This window comes from Balaenoptera borealis, assembly GCF_965194805.1.
Source record: "Balaenoptera borealis genome assembly, chromosome: 2".
Classification (NCBI taxonomy): Eukaryota; Metazoa; Chordata; class Mammalia; order Artiodactyla; family Balaenopteridae; genus Balaenoptera; species Balaenoptera borealis.
In genome coordinates, this window is record NC_138867.1 from 175,486,510 (window position 1) to 175,503,284 (window position 16,775).

Consider the following 16,775-nt stretch of genomic DNA (forward strand, 5'->3'; position numbering starts at 1 on the left):
GTGCGGGCTTCTCATTGCTGTGGTTTCTCTTGTTGTGGAGCACGGGCTCTAGGTGCTCAGGCTTCAGTAGTTGTGGCACGGGGGCTCAGTAGTTGTGGCTTGCGGGCTCTAGAGCGCAGGCTCAGTAGTTGTGGTGCATGGGCTTAGTTGCTCCACTGCATGTGGGATCTTCCTGGACCTGGGATCGAACCTGGGTCCCCTGCATTGACAGGTGGATTCTTAACCACTGCGCCACCAGGAAGTCCCCCTCCCCATTTCTGATACCTGGATATTCCAAGTTGTGACAGATGCTCCAGGTTGTAGACCAGCCCTCATTTACATGCTCCTGTGAATCAGTCGCTAACTTTAGGACCTGAAGATTTGAGAGACAACTATCATTTGCTGGCAACTCTCCTTTCCATTTACTTCCCCCAAGAAGCAGCCACATCACGTGCTCTAACTGGCGACTTTATTCAGGGGGGTGAGGGAAAAAATGAACTACAATTGGGTTATTTCTCAAATAATCTGAAGAGGGGCAAGTCTCTGGGGCCCCAGAGAGTAAGGATGGGACTCTGGAAACTAGAAGGCAGAGAGGGACAGGGGTGGGACTCTGGGTGTCTTGAGGGGCGGGGCCGGAGGTGGGGAGAGGGGGCGCATCTTCCATTCAAGGCCAGGCGCCCCCTAGGGGCCGCTTCCACTTCCACTGCCACTTCCGCTGCTCGCAGCGTCCAGGATCCAGGTGCGAGGGCGGCGGGAGCGCCGTAAAGTGGTTTCCCGGGCCCTCCGTGCGTGTCTGGGACGCGGCACCACCGAGATGGAAATGTTGAGGCAGTGACCAGAGCCAGGATCCGCCACTGGTACCGCGTAGCCCAGAAATGAGCGGCAAAGTTCCGTTCCGTCAGCAAAAGTCTGGCGGGAAGGGGTGAAGTTTGGGTCCGAGTTGGTGGAGTCCAGATACACTGGGGGCAGCGGCGCGATCTTAGGGCAGGAAATTCTCACCTCTAGGTCCTCCCGGGAGTCTGGGGGCAGGCCATAGTGGGGGTGGGGCCTTGGGGAGTGCGAGTTCTTACTGGGTCCCAGGGGGCTCGGGTGGGGGAGAACCAGATTAAGGCTGGGGCCTTGGAGGAGACTCCGGTTTCTGGACCTTCCAGGGGGACTGTGGATGGGCCTAGAGCAGAGACCGTCCTTTGGGGAGGGCAAATCCAGACTCAGTGGGCCTTAGGGAGGCTACAGGCATATCCTACTATGGAGATTGGGCTGTGGAAGCGGGAAGGATGGGAGTGGGGGCCGTGGGAATGCCAGTCCGGACTCTGGGACCTAGACGGGTTAACCCAGGACATAGTGAGGGGAAGTATCAGTCTCTTCCTTGCTTCCTCTGTCCCATGCTCACCTGCCCATAGGTGGTGCAGCCAGGCTCGCAGCCCCTCTTTTCTAGGAGTGGGAGCCAAGTCGGGCTGCAGATGATATCACTTTCGCAGGTGGCAAACCTGGGGATGGTGTGTGGAGAGAAGAAGATGGGTAAAGACTCCGCAGCCAAGTCCTAGTGGGATTCCTGCTCTCCAAGGCTTTGCCCCGGGTACGTCCCTTCCCCAGATCCAGGCACCGCCTCTTAGAACCACGCTCCTACAAAAGCCATCCCCCAGATTTCAGCCTGCCCCATATTCTCTAAACTTACCCAGGACCCTGTCACTTCAGGCCTCATCCCTGCCGACCTCAGACCATCTATTCCAGGCCAGTCCCCACCCTTTTAGCTTCTCTTTTCAATCAAGAGGCCCTCCCCTTAAAAAAAAAAAAAAAGCCAGCTCCCTGGAAGGCCAGTCCTCCGTACTGCCAATCTTAGCACAGGCCCCGTCCCTTCCTACCTAGCCCCTAAACACCAGACCTCGTCCTGTACACCTTGGCGGCTTTGGACGTAGGCCACGCCCCTTCAGGCACGCGGAGGATCAAGCTGCAGATCCCTCGTTCGGCCCCGCCCAAGCCATAGGCCACACCCCTCACGCCCCGCCTCTCCTACCAGGCATCGCAGAGCTCCGAGCAGAGAGGCTGTGTCTGGCGTACCCCCAATAGCAGCAGGTGGAAACGACTGCGGAGGGCAACCTGGAGGTGTTCCAGGAAGGATTCACACCTGGACATCGGGAGAGACAGGCCCGGATAGGTCAAGATGCCCAAGGGCTCTGTCCCCTGGTCGGGGCAACTGGAGCAAAGAACGCAAGGAAACACTGGAGGTGGCTGTACTTACCCGGGGCTCAGCTCCCCACAGCGCACTGAGACGATCCCAGGGTCCAATGCCTCTGGTGTGTTCATCTCTGAGGGACAAGAGAGTCATGGAGAAGGGGACTCCAGTGAGTTGCCATCTTGGATCCTCAGGTAGGGTTAGGGAACCAAGGCTTGGGGTTCCTCTGAACGGGGAGACCCCAATTATATATGTTCTCCCAAACATAAAAGTTAAAGACACTTCGCTTGGGATGCAAATGGAGCTTCAAGAAATAATCACTAATCATAATCAGCTTATCATTTATGACATCCCTGGTGGTGATATAAATTCTCATATACTTACATATACTCCTTTACAACATCCTTATGAGGTAGGTCTATTATTTCTCCTCCTTTCTTAATGGCCCACCTGAGGCTCAGAGAGGTTAAGTGATTTTCCCAGGGTCACACAGCTATGAAGTGGCAGAGTTGGGATTTGAACCTAGGCAATTTGTGCTGTTTAACCACCACTAGACTCAGGTGCCTCCTCCAGTCACCCTGAACCCCTCTCCAAAGGAAATTCTGGTATTGTTATGGTTGAGTTGGCGTTTCTGGATGTTAGAGTTTAGGCAAAGTCTGGGATGCTTACCTGCCAGGTGCAGCTGGCTTGTGCCCAGATTGGTTGCCAGCCTATGGTGTCTCTGGGATCTAGCTGGGAGTGGGTGGCTCCCTCCACAAGCCCCCAGCAGGATCCATGCCAGGGTCAGTTGCAGGGCCCAGGCCAGGCCCCTGGGTCGAGTGCAACCCCTGCAGGCCATGTCCACCTGAGATAAGAGTCAGCTGGGATACGGGGTGAGGTTCAGCTGTCCCTTTCTGGTAGCTCAGGGTGGCACTGTCCTGATGTGCAGCCAGGAGACAGTGCCAGGCAGAGCAGAGAATGGGCAGCTGGTGAGGAAGCAATAGCCAAGGACCCTCAAATCCCCGGGGGCCACCAAGGTCTGCCTCTGACCAAGGAGCACCCCCCCACCATCAGACTCATGTCCCCTCCATCCCTCTGCAAGTGCCCCCACCCCTGTTTGACGATGGTTCCCTTCCCCCACCAACCAAAGCGGGATCTCCCACCCTATGGGCCCTCAGGCAACCTCCTCCGTCCTCTAAAGGGACCTCCCCAGATCTTCCAATCCCCCCTTCTGTCCAGTAATTCCTCCTTCTCTTCTGCCCAGTCTCCTCCCTCCCTCTTGATCCCTGCTGGCCCCTTTCATGGTCACCTTCTCTCAGCCCACAATCAGCTTAGGGGCTGCCACCCAGGGCTGGACCTCTGCACCCAAGCTTGGCTGTGGCAGGACTCGGATTCTGCCAGTGGGATCCAAAGGCCCCAGGGCAGGGGAAACTAGGGATCTGTGAAGACAAGGCAATTCCCTCCCCCTCTCTGCCCCCTCGGGCCACCCCTCACCTGTTAGCCGGACTGGAGTCTAGGGCACTGCTGAGACACCTCAGGGTCAAATCCAGGAAACAGCTGAAAGGGGCGTGGTTTGATGCAGGGGAGGGGTTTCCCATCACCCCGCCCTCTGCTCCAGCTGACCATAGACCAGAGGATCTGAGGCTGGTGTGTATATATCCTTGTGTTGAGCTTGTGGATTAAACTCTGTATATGTGTGAGGAGATGGATGAGGGTGTGTGTGTGTGGGATGAGGGTGTGTTTTGTGTCTGTGTATGTATTGAGTGGGTATGTGTGTTTGTTGTGTGAGGGTATGTTTATGTGTGTCTCTTTAGTGTGTGATGTGTGTGTGTGTTCAAAATCTGGGTAAGAAGGTCTGTAAGTGTTCCAAGAGCCAAGTGTGTCCAGTTGAGTAAGAGTCAGATAATAAATGAAGGAGAGGGGGATGAAGGATGAGGATAGATGTCCTGCAAAAATATTGTGACTAGGTCACTAGATAAAGGTTATGGACCATGAATGTTGACAATGAGTGAACAAGAAGGTGTTGTCATGTGTGGAGAGGGTGTGGGACTCCATCTGAAATGTGTGTGTGTGTGTGTGTGTGTGCCCCTTTGCAGATTCTGTGAATTTGTGTCCCTGCAAACATTCCCTCAATTCATTCAACAAACATTTATTGAGCACCTAGTGTGTGCCAGGTTCTGGGGATGCAGTGTAGTGACTAAGACATAAAAATCTCAACCCTCATAGAGCTGATAGTTTAGTGGGGGAGTCCAGTAAGAAAAAACAGCCCTCTAAAATAAAATAAAATAGAAAAGAAAAGAAAAACAGCCCTCCAGTGGGTATGTGAGTGTGTGTATGTGTGTCCATGTTTTGCATTGGGAGGATAATGTGTCTGTATTTTGGACAAGAGTTTGTGTGCAGCTGAGCTTCCTTTGGTTTGGGGAGGATGAGTGTGTGCTTGTGTTGTTGAGTGTTTGTATGTATTGTTTGTGTGTGCCCGCATTGCTGAGTGTGTGTATGTCTGTGTTTTCTAAGTATGTGTTTGCATGTGTGTTTGCAGAATGTGAGTTTATGTGAATATGTGTTTCTGTGTTTGCTGAGTGTGTGTTTGTATTCTGAGTTTATGTGTTTGCCTAGGACTCTCTGTGTCTATGTGCTAATTGCATATTTGCAAATGATTACATGTGTTTGTGAGTTTGTGTTTGCTGAGTATGTGTTTGTATTTGCAGAATATGTGTTTTTGTGGAGTATGTGTTTGCAGCGTGTGTGAATGGGTATATCCGAGTCTGTTTGTTGAGCATGTGTTGGTACTTTCGCGTTTGTGTGTATGTTTGCACAGTGTGTGTGCGTGCCTGTGCTTGTAGAGTGTGCATATGTGTTTTTGTGAGCAATGACTACTACCACAAATCTCTCTCCCTCTCTTCTCGGACAAGTGCAGAGTTTTTGTCTGTCTCTTTTACTGATGTACTCCCAGAATCCAAAACACTACTTTGCACACAGTAGGTGCTCAATACCTGTTGAGTAAATTAATCAGGAGGCTTAGTCTCCTGGCCCCTCTATGGGCACCCACTGATGTCCTGGAGGCTTCAGCAACCAGTACTCAGTGGACCTAGCCTTCCTCCGGTTCATCTTGGGGTAGTCTAGGGTGCTCGTGGGTCTCATCTGTCCAGCCTCTAGGTTGTGCCTCCCGACAACCCTTCCCCTCCCCTAACCTCCGCCCCCAACCTGAGCTCATATTTCAGCACTACGGACAGGAGCGCTAGAAATCAGCACCACGGAGAGCTCCCGCGGCAGCCGGCGGGAGAAGGGGCGGCAAGAGCGGTTTCCCGGCCTTGGACAGAGAAGTGCGAGGAACAGACTCAGCGAGATGGCAACACGAACATGCTGACAGAGACAGAGAGAAACGGACCGAGACAACTCAGGCAAAGGCGCAGAGATGAGTAGACAAGCGCCTGGGGAACACCGGGACCTAGACCTCGCTGTAGCCCCCTTTGACAGGCAGGGGTCGCTCCCGCCCAGTGACCGCGCCCTCCAGGGCCTTCGGGACAGTTATGGACTGAGACCCTTGGGAAGCCCCCACCCCACCATGCCCTCCAATGCCAAGATTGGCGTGGGGAGGTCTCCGACGCTTTTCACTACAACTAGGGGAAGCATGGTTGGCTTGGCCTCAGCTGCAGGAACACTGCGGGGGAGTGGTGAAAATCGCTTCGGCTGCCCTCCTCCCCAGCCACCAGCTAATCGTTCCTATAAATACGGCCCAGCCTGGCCTGGCTTCTTAATCCTGACGATGAGGGAGGGGATCGCTAGGGAAGGGGGCTGGTATAAGCATGTAAATGTTTTTCGGAGGGGGCTTCTCCCGTAAGGACGGGTCTCCTCAGTGCAAATACACACTCTGTAAGAGTGTATCTCCTTGGGATGTGAGGTCTCGTGGGTGGAGACAATTTCCCATAGAGAATATGGCTTTTGTGGGGTCTTTCACTGAGGGTAACCTCATCAAGCTCCCCAAGTGAAATATCACCCGCAGGGATCTTTCTCTACAGAAATGTCTCTTCTTTGGAGGGTGGGCTTTTGAGAGGAAGCGTCGCCCCTCAGAGACCATCTGTTTTAGAGATGATTTTCAGGGTGAGAGGAGTTCCGGATTGGAGAGGGCCTCCCTATGGAGACTACCTCCCCGTGGGAATGTGTCTCTCTGAGGGGGTCACCGCGGGGAGGAGGTTGTCTGCATAGGGAATATATCTTAGTGAGAATGTCTCCTTTGGGGTGTTTCTTGGGTTGGGAGGCTACCCATGAGCATGTCTCTCCCCTGGCGTGTCTCTACAGGGGTCTCACGGTAGCTTGACTTCCCTGGGGACATCTGCAGGCTCCTTCCCCCGCCTGCCCGCTCCACCCCACCCCCCACCCCCCAGCGCGGGCAGCCTTGGCCGAGGCCGGGCTCGGGCGCCCAGACGCAGTGACGACGCCGGGTCCGCCCAACTTTGCTCCGCCCCCGCCACCTCCCTGCCCTCCCCACCCCCCCCAGCCGCCGCCGCCGCCGCCGCCGCGGTCCCCGCGGCTTCTCACTCCCTCCCGCCTCCCGCCTCCCTCCTCCCGCCGCCGCCGCTGCCGCCGCCTCCCACCTCCCTCCCCGGGGCCGAAGCCTCTGCCGCCGCCGCCGCCATGGACGATTCGGGCCTGATTCGTCGCCGGAGGCTGCAGGTACGCGGCAGCCCTGGCCCCGGGTGGAGGGGAAGGGGTCGGCGCCCTGGGGCGGGGCCCGGCAGGAGGCGGGAGAACTTACGCCAGGGTTGGCCCAGGCGCCCTCTCCCATGGCCTCGGGACGCTACCTAGGGGGAACGCGGTGGCCGCGCGTCCCGCCGCGCGGGGGACCCCGCCCCTCAGGGGCCGCCCGGGGATCCAGGGATCTGACAGAGGGGGATGCAGCCTACCGCTCCCCCTCGACGATAACCCGAGGGGCGCCCGGCCCGTCAGAGGGGGAAGGGGCTGGGATCGAGGTCTTTGCCCTGGTGCCCAGCCAGGCTGGGGGTGAGGGGGCGCAGAACAAAGTTATTGCCCCAGGGCTCGCGCCCCTCGGGGCTGCCGGCGCCGCAGCAGCGGTAAACATGTTTGTGCTGCAGCCTCGCCCCTCACCACCCCAGGAGTCCCTTCCTGAGGCATGGCGACCCCCTGCGACCTCCACGCACCTGCTCGGCCACCAGGATTCTTCCTACTGCCCTAATTGGACAGGCATCTAGACAGCCTCCCTCCTCACTCTTCATTCCACCCCCCTCCACTACAACACTACGCCCCCCGCCCCCACTCCGCGATCCTCAAGTCCAGCCCAGCTTGTGGGTGGGCGGGAGCGATTTTTAGCTCTTTGCAGCCTTAGAAGATGTTGGTCTCTAGGCTGCGCAGGCGCAGGAGACGTGGGTCCACTGCGCGGAGTGGGACACTGAGGTTTGCTGTGGAGTGTGGGGAAGGCGGGGACAAATCCAGGCGTCAGGAACTCCCACATCCTAGATGGGTAGGGATTCTGAAGCTGAGAAGGGTTCTCTTCGGTCTGCAGCATGCACTTCTAAGGGTTAATACGGGGGTTCGGTGTTGGCCCCAAACTAACCCCAGAGAGGAAATTGATCAAAGCTTCACCCTAAGGTTTGCCTGGCATTTGGCCTTTCTGAGCCTCCTTGAAGCAGCCCCGAGCTAGGTAGTCTGGAGAAGTTTATATAAAGCCTAGAATGGGCCCAGTCTCAGGCTACATCCCTAGCCTGGAGCTTGGGAAGAGAAGGAGGCGATTCAAACAATCACCCAGGGGCCTCGTCCATTTTTGGGTGGGGCCATTTCAGAGGGCAGGAAGGACTTCCCCGGCGTCTGGATGATGCTGGAGCCAGACCTGAGTTTTAACCAGAGCCCACATGGGCTCTTCAGGTCTTCCCCGGATTTCCTTCCTTTCCCTGGGCTGGGTTAGGAGAACGGTTTCTGATAAAAGGGAGAGAGCTGCTGCAAAGCCAGAGCAAGTGCTGAAGCAGTTAGACTGGGTCCGCGCCGTCGGGTCCCCAGAAAAGGGCTGAAAGGGGCGGAGCCTGCATGGGGTGTGTCCCCGCCCCCTGGGCCGGCGCCGACTCCCATTGGCTCAGTTCCACGCGGGACTTAGCTCTCCCGCGCAAGACCACGCCCCCAGCCCGGGATCCTCCCACTCACCCACCCATCCTTCCCCAGGCTTCTTCTAGGCCGAGCTACCCCACCGAAGTCCTGCCCGAATCTCTTCCCTTCTGGCGGGGTTAACTACTTCGCAGCCTGAATACACTCTCACACACTAGTGCAACCCCTTAGGAGCTGTCCCACAACCACGGAGCGCCCAAGGGTCCCCTGTGTGCAGTTGGGATCTTAACAGCAACCTAAGTTCGAATGCCCCGGCCGCAGGGCCGTCCGTTAATCACGAAGAGATGCAGAATCCGCTGGGCAGAGCAGCTCTGCAGCTGGGGATGGAAGTGGCGTCTGTTTACACGGACGCCAAGGATCCAAATCCTCTACCTCTCCACCTTGCCCCTTTCTTCGACCCTAAAATGTTTAGGGACGCTAGCAGATGGGGCTAGAGTCGAGGACTTTTCTAGGTAGCACTTAAAGGTCCCCCTGAGGCTCACCCTCGTAGGCCCATTGTACCCGAGTCTGGAGTACCGGGCTCCATGGCGGGGAAAATCCAGGTCTTGATTTTGATTGGGCCATTGCAGCCGCCTGGCCTGGCCAGCTGGTCCAAGGGGCGGCTCATTCAAGCTGATCCTGCAAAGACAGAGGGAAAACCTGGTATAGATTTCCGGTCACCCCTGGCTCAGGATGGCAGGGCTGCCAATCTGGACAGTGTTCCCTTTGACGCCGACCATCCGTCTGTCCTCTGTACATGGGAGTGTGAGGTCCCTCTGGCCCATCTTCTGCCATGCAGCATGTCCATCCACAATAACTCCTGGTCCTATGACCTAACATTTATTGAGCACTTACTATATGCTAGACACCATACTAAGGTGCTAGGCACCTGCATCATCTCACAGAATCCTCTAGAAGGAATGGACTATAGAAAGGTTATTTGCCAAGGTTATAAGTGGCAAAACTAGGATTTGAACCCGGGACTTTCTGCTATCAGAGATCCTAGAAAAATCCTAGAACACTCCTCATTTCTCCCTGGTTGGAGTCCCCACCAAAGGGCTTTTGGAACACTTACCTGAATCTTTCTGCCTGCAGCCCTACCCAATCCCTTTTATTCACCTTAGCCTGTAGACACAGAACTGGGTGGAAGGTGATACCCCTTCTCCCCAGTGCTCTCAGAAAAGGGTCCAGACCTCTGTAATTTCTGGTCCCTGTAGTGGTTTCCTGTGTGCTTGACAAACAGAATGCAACCTTCTTCTGATGTGGACAGAGTTAATACCTACCTTTTTTTTTTTTTTTTTTGCCACACTGTGTGGCATGTGGGTTCCTTGACCAGGGATTGAACTTGCACCCCCTCCACTGGAAGCATGGAGTCTTAACCACTGGACCACCAGGGAAGTCCCAATACCTACCAATGATTATCACTGCCATTACTGAAAAAGACCACCCAGCCATCACCTGATTCCCATGTCAAATCTCAGTTTGAGCCACCCTAACTATCCCGACCCAAACTCTGTGAATCTGATTGAGAGTGGGGTAGAACCATTGAGGTGTGGAGGAGTCATTCATTCATTCATCCAGTCATTCAACCTTTCATGCTTGAGCATGCCAAGTTTATTCCTGCTTCCAGGCCTTTGCAATTCCCTCTGCCTGGAATGCTCTCTCCACAGAGTCTCCCATGGCTGACTTTTATTTTTCAGCAACAAACCTAAAAATCATCTCCACAGAGCAGCCCTCTGTAACTATCGTGTCCCCCTCCTAGCCCTTTTCCATCACATCACCTTGCTTAATTTTATTCATAACATTTATTTCTGTCTAAAATTATTTCATTCACTTCTACATTAATCTTGGTTGTCTGCTTCCTTCCTTTAAATGCTAGTCCCAAAAGGGCAGGATTTTTGTCTCATTCACTGCTGTGTCCCCAGTGCCTAGCACGGGGCCTGTCATACAGTAGGTGCTCAAGAAATATTTTTCAAATAACGACTCCTGGATGTTTTCATTTGCACAAACACATACTGAGACGCCAGCTCAGGAGTCCTATAGGGGGCCCTCTGCTGTTCTCTGGGGGTCGGGAGAGGAATCACTCTGGTACCCTTTTCCCCTAGGAGCCCAGCCCTCACCTCATGGCCAAGGGCGCAGGTGACCATGCTGGTGAAGGACCTGTCCCATCCCACCTCTACCCCTCCAGGGGGCTGACGGGGCTTTTGGGCAGTGGCTGCTGGTCCCCGCTGACCTCTATCCTTTTGCTTCTTTGCCTTCCAGAAAGATTTGCCCCTGCCCCGGAAAAGCAGCAGGTGAGCCCTGGGGAGAAATGCGCGGGGCTGGCCGCCCCTTCTCCGGCCCGGGTAGGGGCGCCAGGCGCGCGCGCGGGCGGGGCCAGGCGCGCTGGTGCACTGCAGCGCCCCCTCCTGGCGGGCGGCAGCCGCAGGCCTTCCCCTCCCCCGCCCTACCCTGCCCGCTGCGGCTCCAGCCTCCGCCCCGCGCGTTTGCTCCCCGCGCCGCCGCCGCTGCCGCACCTGCCACCATGTCGCCGCCGCCGGGTCATGTCTGACTCTCTCTGGACCGCGCTTTCCAATTTCTCGATGCCCTCCTTCCCTGGCGGCAGTATGTTCCGTCGCACCAAGAGGTAGACCCCCGATCCCTCAGACCCTGACCTGGCCCTTCCCCCAAAGCCGCCCTCCGGCTGCTGCTGCAGGGCGGGGCCCGGGATGCTGCACCCGGTCCAGCTGCGCCAGAGGTGTTCGCTCGCGCCTTCCTGCCAGGGATGGGGCTGAATGGGGGGCAGTGTGGGCTGAGGCTGGGGGGACTGCACGCTAGAAAGGACCGCCGCGGGGGGAGGGGGCTGCGCCTGGTGGGGGATTGAGGCGCCTTTGTCTGATGGCGCTATGGGCTCCGGCAGCCCGGTGAGGGTAGGGGAAGAAGGGGAGGGTGGGGGGCTTAGCACCCTCAGAACAATAGCCGCAGCCTGGCCTCCCCCCACCCCCATGCCGCGTGCTCTGGCCGCGCGAATATGCTCAGTCACTGAGCCGGGGAGGGGGGTGTGTGCGAAGAGAATGCAGGGGCTGGAGGGTCCCTCTTTGGAAGCTGGGATCCTGAGGGGCAGAATGAAAGGGGGGTGCTTTTATCATAGCACAACCGCCTCCCAAAGAACACAGCCTCATACGAAAAATAGTGACACACAGCGTCACGCAGGACATGGTGTCACACACACATACACATACAACAGCCCTAGTGTCCCAGATACACCCGGGAGTTGCCACGCGTACCCAGCCATATGGTGGCCATAGGTCAGAGGCACGCACAGACACACAAGGGCACTCGCAGCATCACACAGACAAGTAAGCCCACAGGCACAGTGTAGTGTACACTCAGTAAGATGTCACATGCCTGGTGATCCACACACACAATTGTGCCATCTGAGATGAACACAGACACATGTGTGGCAATGACATCCGTGCAATGTCACAATATACGATATCACCTAAGCATGTCTTATGCTGTGTCACACGGATGACAGAATAACAGACACAGAATCTTGCAGAGTCGGAGACACACACAATATCACACGTTTTCACTCGTTTTCATCCATGTCACACACAGTGGTATGCTCAGACGTGCCCAGTGTCACAGGGTGTTAAACTCACACACAGTAGATGCCACACGGGAACACACATGGTGAATGTCACACTCAGACACAAGGACAGTATCTCATACAGACTCAGATTGCTACACAAAGACAGACACGTAGCAGAAATCATGCATCGCTCACACTTTACAGCACACAGTGGCACATCTAGTCATGGACAAGTGGCGTTACACTGTGTCATATAGACACACAAAGCCACAGGTCATGTCACACAAGATAAACCCAAGGACTGTCACACATGATGTCACACTAGGATGCTCCCAGGGCTGAATTCACACACGGGGTGCCACACCTGGATACACACAGAGAATGTCACGCAAGGACCCAAAGACACACAGACACTCAGTAGCTCCATTGGTATCACGTGGACATGACTATCACTCCGTGACTGATACACTGTGCCATACATGGTCACACATGATCCACACCAGGAGTCTTGCACATACACAACACATACGCATCCCATACACAGTCCTACCGAGGCCTCCACTGCCTCCTCCTCTGAGCAGTCCTTTGGGAGCACATCCAAGCACACACAGTTGGGAGACAGGTGGGGATCTGAGATGGGAGGGCCGCGGGTTGGGTCCACAAACTCACTGGGCTACGGCCGGGTCCGGCCCCTTGCCTCGCCTTCCCCGCAGCTGCCGCACCAGTAACCGGAAAAGCCTCATCCTGACCAGCACTTCGCCCACGCTGCCGCGACCCCACTCCCCACTGCCTGGACACCTGGGTGAGACAGGTGGTGGGTTTGTGGGCCAGACTAGAGGAGGCGTGGTCACAGGCGAGGGGTATGTCCATGCCACAGGAGGGTGGTCCAGAGTCTAGACGGAGAGGACCCGGATTGGACAAGGGGCGGAGCCATCCTTGTGTTGGCTTGGCCTGTCCGCAGGGGGACGGGCATTTGTGGGCGGAGGCCCAGGAGGAGCTTGATTGGAAAGGGGATGGAGCAGAAAGGAGGAGCCATACCTAAGGGGCGGGGCCACCCCGAAAAAGACGGAATCGGCCTGGAGAGGGGCTGGGCTGACTCGGTAGCCAAAACATTTTGAGAGGCAGGGCCACAGCTAAGGGGAGCTGTCCGCCCATACATGGGTGGGATTAGACTAAAGAGGGGGCAAGCTGCTGTTTGGAAACCACTTCGAGGATCAGGAGGTTTGATGGGATTGCCTTCCATCCCAAGCCTGAAGATCCCTCTCTTTCCGCCACAGGTAGCAGTCCCCTGGACAGCCCCCGTAACTTCTCCCCCAACACCCCCGCCCATTTCTCCTTCGCCTCCTCCCGAAGGTGAGTCCCTCTCCCCAGGGCCCCAGAACCCTGGCCATACCCTCGCTACCCACCGTCTGGGCCACCATCTGTTCCCCTTCTAATTGCACCTGAGTCAGGCCTGAGGGACCCGCAGAGTGCCCCAACATCATGGCGGGAACAGGCACCCAGCCTTAGGGGCGGGACCTATAAGAAGGCGGGGCCAACCACCAGTTCAGAACCAGGGAAGGGGCGGGGCTTCCTTTGCCGCGGAGCGAAAGCGCTTGCGCTATAGGACCTGGGTCTTAGTCTCCCAAGCCTTGCTCGCCAGGCCAGGCGTTTCCATAGCAACAGGACAGGGAAGCAGGGAGGAAGTGCGCAAGCGCAGGCTGCTTGATGCCCATCGAAGGACTTGGTCCATGACGTGGGGGAGGGCCCCTAGGGCTATTTCTCGAGGGCCCAAGAGGAGAAATCTCAGGTTTCCCTCCGGGGGTCTCTGGGTTTCTGGAGTGTCCCTAAGATGAATTTTCTGGGGGGCTTTGTCAAGATTGGGGGAGGAGGAGAGATTCTTTGAATTTTGAGGGGGAATCTTCGAGGAGTCACCAGGGTGTTTGGGCGGGTCTCTTTTTCTTTGAACTTTATTCATTCTAAAAACGTTGTCTGAACAACTGCTGTGTTCTGGGAGCTGGGATATGGGGTGAACCACATCCTTTCTCTATCCTTGGAGTTGAGTTGGGGAGGCAACGCAGATCACCGCAAAGGCTGGTGAAAGCTGTGGGGTGGGAGTCACAGGAGACTGTGGGGACAGAAGACGGCTCCCTTGGAAGAGCGGGGATTCCCTTCGACCGTGGAATTCAACTGAGGGCAATAGGGAGCCAGAAAAGAGCTCCAAGATTGGGCCGGATGTGGTTACCTACATGGAGGGTGAGCTGGGAAGCAGGTGAGCTGAGCGAGGTCACTGCCTGGAGAGAGGAGTCCAGTGCATGGGAGTGTGTGTACATGTGAGTGTGCAATCTGTGTGCTGATGTGGATGTTTGTGAGGCTGTGAATATGGGAGGCAGCCCATGCCTGTTCTTGTATCCATGGGTGTGTATCAACGTGTGAGTGAACGTGTGTGACTGTGCACTTCTAGGGTTGTAAATGTGTGTGTGAATAGCTGAGGAAACATGTACCTCCATGTGTATCTCCATGTGAATGTGTAATTTGTGTGGGAGTGTGAATGAGTGTGTGGCTCTCTGAGAGTTTGAATGTGTGACTGAGTGCGTGAGGGTGTCTTCAATGTGTGTCACGTGAATGTGAAAGTCTAGAGTGTGTGGGGGAGTGTGTGTGTATGTCAGAGTGTGAGTACCAGGTCTCTGTAAGTATATGTGTCTATATGTGAGTGTACGTCTCTTTTTTCATGTATGATTTTGTGTTAGCCTGGAAACATGTGATATTTGGGTCCATGTATGGAACAGTGAATGCATGTGAGTGTCTGTGTTGAAGAGTCACGTGGTGTGAATGTGTGTGACTTTCAGTGTGTGAACTCAACCGTACCAGTAACGGTAATACTAACGGATGTAGCCATGAGAGTGATTGTGTCTATGGGAGCGTGTGTGTGTGTGTGTGTGTGTGTGTGTGTGTGTGTGTGTATGAGGAAGGAACATTTCTTCTCTGAAAAGACCCAAGTGATCTTCCTCTGAGAATTTTCTCATGGGGGGGGGTCCTCTAGCGGTCATCTTTTGGGGTCCCTCTGGGATGACTTCCTTGAGTGGGCTTTTCACTTTGGGGGCTTGTTTGGCATGAGGGTGACAGGAGAGAAGCATAATGGGAAGGAGCAGAGGAGACTGATCTTTGCTCCAGGTCCCGGGTGCCTGGCTGGAAGACTTCCTCTTTACCTCCTTGACTCTGAGGGACTTCAGGAATCTCAGAGTGCAGATGTATTCCCCCACCTCCTGCTCTGGCCATGGCCAGTGGTTTCTCTCACACCCTGAGGAATGGGGCTGTCTGGTGGGGCCTGGCGGCCTCTGAGCATGTCGACTGGGTTCCAGGGCGGACGGACGCCGTTGGTCTCTGGCTTCACTCCCTTCGTCTGGCTATGGCACCAATACACCCAGCTCCACCGTCTCGGTGAGTGTGGCAGGCGGGACCAGTGGGTGGTAGCCGCGGGGGGCCGGCTGGACTGGCCTAAGTGAGAGCTTTGGGTTTCTCTTGTTCTCCAAGGGTGTCATCTGTCCATCTCTTAGTGAGTTACAAGTCCCCTCCAAGGTCCTGTTCTCCATCTTCAACATATCTTCTTGGGGGTCCTACTTACCTCGGAATTATTTTACAGATAATGACATTAAGGCTCATGTGTTAAGCAACTGCCCAAGTGTCTGCAGCTGGCCAGGGCCAGGACACACCCCCTTCACCCAGAGCCCATTTGCTCCCCCACTGCAGTACCCAAAGTCTCTCTCTCCATCTGCCCCCTTTTCTACCTGTCTCTCTGGTTCGCTCATCCATACATTGGTATGATGTTCAGCAGACATTTATCACATGACTGTCATGTGTGTGGGGCTCTACAAGCTGGGCCAGGGCCCAAGGATTCACAAAGCCCTCATAGGAGGAGACAGATCAGTAAGAAGGCATTTATAACTCGGGGTGCTGGGGTGGTCAGAGCTGTGATGGGGGTAGCATAAGACAAGGTGATGATAGCAGAGGGGAGGCACCTGATTGAGCTGGAGGGAGGGTCAAAGAAGGTTTCCTGGAAGAGGTGGCATTGAGCCAAGACAAAGGATCAGCAGGAGTTTGGCAGGTGGAAGAGGGAGGGAAGGGTGTTTCAGGAAAGGGGAGCAGCATGTGCAAACTCCCAGAGGCAACAGAGAAATTTCACATTTAGAAAGGTGAAAATAGCCTTGTGTGGCTGGAGCTTTGGGTTGGAAGTGGAGGGATGGAGATGAGGCAGGCAGCAACCCTCATAATGCTGGGACTTCTTGGACAGGATCGTGAGGTGGATTTTATTCTAAATGCAGTGGGAAGACATAGAAAGGCTGTTTTGCTTTATATTAAATTAAATTAAAATTTCAGTCTGACCTACTGATTCTGTAAGTCATAGATTATGTGCACTGAAAAAATTAATAGATAATGATGGGATAGGGAGTTTTAAGCAAGGAAGTGAGTGATATCATGTTGAAAAAGATCATTCTGCCTGCAGAATCAGGTGGCTGTCCTTGTGTTTCTCCACTGATGTCTGTGGGTCTGTGTTTGCCCCAACTGCATGCCAGGCCCTGACTGGGGCCAAACAGAACCAAATCCCTGCCCTGGAGGAGCAGACGGCAATAACAAATAAGTCATAAAGATGTACAGTAGTAAGTAAGGAGATAAGAAGTCAGCAAGAAGAAACGAGTTGGGGCAAGGAGAGGGAATGATGCGTGTGGTCAGAGGAGGCCTCCCGAAGGGTGACTTTAAAGCAAAGACTTGAAGGAGAAGTGATCCATAGTAGATGTGTGACAGACAGAGGGAACAGTCAGTGCAAAGGCCCTGAGGCACTACTGTGCCTGGTTTGTTCAAGGACCATCAAGGAGGCCTGTGCAGCTGAAGCAAAGCAGATGAGGGGGAGAGTGGGAGGAGGTGATGGCAAGGAGACAGGATCAGATCTTGCAAGACCTTGTGGGCTGTGGGGAGGACTTAGGCTTTCACCATGAGTAC

At 55.2% G+C, this 16,775-nt stretch overlaps 2 protein-coding genes across 10 annotated transcripts in view; one reads left to right on the top strand and one right to left on the bottom strand.

Annotated features, from left to right (window-relative positions):
- Positions 1-12,541, bottom strand: RTBDN (retbindin; the record flags this gene model as incomplete). Of its 7 annotated transcripts, none has more annotated exons than XM_082379758.1 (7): positions 1-938; positions 1,370-1,466; positions 1,994-2,104; positions 2,219-2,285; positions 2,822-2,996; positions 8,728-8,863; positions 12,468-12,541. In XM_082379758.1, the coding sequence occupies 7 exons, from the start codon at positions 12,539-12,541 to the stop codon at positions 489-491; spliced, it is 1,110 nt and encodes a 369-aa protein (XP_082235884.1). In that variant the 3' UTR covers positions 1-488. The 7 variants fall into 7 exon arrangements, with proteins under 7 accessions (XP_082235884.1, XP_082235890.1, XP_082235888.1 ...); XM_082379763.1 differs by having other exon boundaries at positions 565-888; XM_082379764.1 differs by lacking the exon at positions 12,468-12,541 and having other exon boundaries at positions 8,728-8,897.
- The window catches only part of MAST1 (microtubule associated serine/threonine kinase 1), a 25,869-nt gene continuing 15,748 nt past the window's right edge, over positions 6,655-16,775 (top strand). Inside the window, exons 1-5 of one of the 3 annotated variants that reach the window (XM_082379719.1) lie at positions 6,655-6,805; positions 10,487-10,518; positions 12,512-12,600; positions 13,076-13,151; positions 15,140-15,218. In XM_082379719.1, coding sequence (XP_082235845.1) covers positions 6,767-6,805; positions 10,487-10,518; positions 12,512-12,600; positions 13,076-13,151; positions 15,140-15,218 — 315 coding nt within the window. In that variant the 5' untranslated portion in view covers positions 6,655-6,766. Of the gene's footprint in view, positions 6,806-10,486; positions 10,519-10,699; positions 10,851-12,511; positions 12,601-13,075; positions 13,152-13,948; positions 14,050-15,139; positions 15,219-16,775 lie in introns of those variants that run through there. The other 2 variants (XM_082379718.1, XM_082379720.1) reach the window with 2 other exon arrangements.